We start from the raw sequence: 3,251 nt of genomic DNA, 5'->3' as shown, positions 1-3,251 counted from the left end.
CTTCATTACTCGTTCAAAATTTGGGAGATTCATCCATGTCACCATCCATCTGTTCATCTGTCCGTCAGTCACAGTCCATCCAGTCGTCCATCCTTCTTGTTTGTTTTCCCTTTTCCGCTCTCTCCTCCTTTCTTTCTCTCTTCCCCTTTCCCTCTATCCTCTTCTCGTCTTCCTCTGTCCTTCTGGTGTCTTGCCTTTTCCTTCTCTCTCCTCTTTCGTTCTCTTTCCTTGTCTCTCCTTCTCTTGTCTTGCCTTTTCCATCTTTCTCCTCTTCTCGTCTTCCTCTGTCCTTCTGGTGTCTTGCCTTTTCCTTCTCTCTCCTCTTTCGTTCTCTTTCCTTGTCTCTCCTTCTCTTGTCTTGCCTTTTCCATCTTTCTCCTCTTTCTTTCTCTTGTCTTCCCCTTTCCTTCTCTCTCTTTCTCTTTCCTTCTCCTGTCTTCCCCTTTCTCGCTCTCTCTGTGCCCCTCTCGTAATTGAGTATACATCCAAGATCATTTTCAGTTCGAAACCACCATGTATCATTTCGATAAAATTTATTGGTTATGATTCATATTATAAATGTACAGTATGTTTTCTGCTTATAAATTGATAAATAACCTTTTGGATCTGAATAGTTGCAGGTTCTAAAATATTTATTCATCGACTGCTTGGTTATATGTAGCCTCTGATGATAAAATATGCATTTTAAGACCCCCAAAAAGTTGTTAAAATCTCACGAAGAATGAAACATCTTTTGAGGTGCTATTATTTGAATGATAATTTACCCAAAACCATTTTTGAATTGTACATTATTCTTAAGAGACGTATGTCAGGAGAGTGAAAGGTAAAGATTCGTATAAACTTGTTTCATATTTCTCCCTAATTTGAGGGTAAGACAACACTTGTATGTAATCTTGGTCTGGTCACCTGATGTAACATTAATACGCTTATTATCAGGCTATATAATTTGTGCTGAAATATATGTGAAAAGTATGACGAATTGTGTTTCATTTTACGAGAATTGAGTAATTGAAATACCGGCGTAATTTGTTCGGGTTTATTTACATATAAAGAAGAAGAAAGTAAAAATGACTATTCTAAAATGTCTCCTTCGCCTCAGTTATTACACTGAAGAACATAAAATTTGAGGGCAGTATAAAGAATATGAGGAGGAAAATGGAACAATGAAATAATAAGGACAAGGATATGGTAACAAAGGACTCAACCTCCCCCAGCTTGAGGTGACTAGGACTGCGGAGGCCAATGGGCAGAAAATGCGTCTCCCTGAGATACCCAATAACACGTATGAACAGTAGTATGTAAATAAGTTAAAAAAAACTATAAGTAAACTTTCAAAACCATTAACAATTTTATGCACGGACGTTGAAGGGAGATCACTGATCAACCTTCAGAATCATCTTGGTTGTCTTCAAGGACTTCTTGCTGCTGTTGCTGACGTTCGTGGGTTAGCACTTCACCCTGTAACTGCTGGTGCCGCGACTCCTGTGCTAGGTTCTCTTCCTGGCGTCCTGGCAACATATGCAGGCCATGTTGGCGCTCATGCAGGGCCTTCATGATGCGTTGTTGTTCTTCGCGATCCAGCATCACTTGGTGTTGCGTTTGGCGATCTTGTTGAGGGTTGTGGTAATACAAATGTTGCTGCTGCTGCTGATGGTGGTGGTGGTGATGCTGCGGTTGCTGCTGCTGCTGTTGGTGGTTCATGACATGGGCGCGTGCGGGCTGCTGATGTTGAGGAAGTTGGTGCTGAAGGCGGCTCTGTTGGTGCTGGTGGTCAAAGGGCATCCCTTGGTACATCTGACTAGGCTCAAGCTTCGGGTGGATATAAGAGCCGTGGGGATGCGTGGCTTGCCCCTCAAGGTACGCAGCCTCCTGGGGATGCTCCTCCGGCAGATACTCGGCCAGGCTGGGGTTATACCCAGTACCTTCCACAGGAACGTCGGCTCCTGGCAACTGTTCGGGCCGCGACGTCAGGATGAGCCGTCCCGCCTCACGCAGGGCGATGGCACGGACGTCAAGGAGTCGCAGGAGGATCTTGGCGAGGGCGTTTGGCTTCGATCGCCGCTTGTCCAGTTCGTACTCCTGCAGGGCGCGGAGGTGGGCGTCGTGCTGCTCCTCTAGAGCGTCCAGCGCCTCGGAGTCTCCAGGGAGACGGTCGGGGAGGGTGGTCACTATGCCACAAAGCAGCGACAGCTGTTGGCGAGAAAGAGAGTTGCTTAAATCATGCTGACGTCGAAACCACATTGTAGTTACACACAATATTCAAATAACATTGCTGATGCATGCTGATGAAGTAGTAATCACCATATTTACCTCGGTATCATCAATGCTCATGTATAGAAGGAACGTGGCCAGTCGAACCAGTTTCTGGGCCAGCGAGCGCCCCAGCGCCTCTACGACGGCTGCCAGAGGGACTAGAAGTCCTCCGGGAACCGCGAATCCCTTGTGCTCGGGGACGAATCGGGAAGCCAGCCTAAGGATCTAGAAGATAAGAAGGCGGTGTTAGGCCATTTCTCTGGTTTAAAACCACTGAATATAAGTAAAGGCCTATAACATTTGAGACAACTGGCACGAGGTTTCCTAAAACGCACCATAACTTCGGGCACAGCCTGGTTAAGGACGGTCTGCTGGTCGACCGGGGGAAGGCTGGCGATCCCCGGCACCATCATGGCAAACTGTTGCGCTCTCGTACGCCCCTCCACGCCCACGTCTGCTTCGGCCGCCCACAAACTCGCCTCGGTGAGCTGTTGGGCGTGGCATGCGGGCGAGAAGGTGGCGTGGTGTGCACTGGTGAGGGTGTGGATGAGGTCGTCGCTCGGCTGAGAGATGGGGCTGCTCTGTTCCCCTCCGTCGGCGATGGGCCTCTTCCGCCCACGCTTCGGAATCGTGTTCACTGCGGGGAGGAGGACAGTTATTAGCAGCAAATCCAATAAAAATGAAAAAACAATAATTAGATATGAACACAGGAATATTCACAAGTATTCACAAGGACCCTGACCCGTCGCCTGTTTCTACTTGTCGAAAATGCTCACCATCTTTGGCCATGCCTGCGCGAAGACACCCTTGGAATCGACAAGCCTGGCAGCGCGTGCGAGACTCCCTGGTGACTTCACACTGGTAGTTTCTCGGACAAACCAAACGGGTGTTCCTTGACGTCACACGCCTGAAGAAGCCCTGGGGAGCAGAGGATATGTGCGTTAGTACCTTCAACTCGAAACGTTACAACGATTATTTAATTACATAACATACCAGCA

At 47.7% G+C, this 3,251-nt stretch overlaps 1 protein-coding gene across 1 annotated transcript in view; it reads right to left on the bottom strand.

Annotated features, from left to right (window-relative positions):
* Positions 1-1,021: 1,021 nt before the first annotated feature.
* Positions 1,022-3,251, bottom strand: part of LOC113806746 (retinoic acid receptor alpha) — a 3,846-nt gene continuing 1,616 nt past the window's right edge. The window contains exons 5-8 of the mRNA XM_070140013.1: positions 3,030-3,171; positions 2,589-2,890; positions 2,311-2,478; positions 1,022-2,190 (exon numbers count right to left, since the gene is read on the bottom strand). Of these exons, the coding sequence (XP_069996114.1) occupies positions 1,381-2,190; positions 2,311-2,478; positions 2,589-2,890; positions 3,030-3,171 (1,422 nt within the window). The 3' untranslated portion in view covers positions 1,022-1,380. The remainder of the gene's footprint in view (positions 2,191-2,310; positions 2,479-2,588; positions 2,891-3,029; positions 3,172-3,251) is intronic.

Source organism: Penaeus vannamei, chromosome 3 (genome assembly GCF_042767895.1).
Source record: "Penaeus vannamei isolate JL-2024 chromosome 3, ASM4276789v1, whole genome shotgun sequence".
In the NCBI taxonomy this organism is placed as follows: Eukaryota; Metazoa; Arthropoda; class Malacostraca; order Decapoda; family Penaeidae; genus Penaeus; species Penaeus vannamei.
The sequence above is the reverse complement of the archived record's forward strand: the minus strand, read 5'-3'. Positions and strand labels throughout refer to the sequence as shown.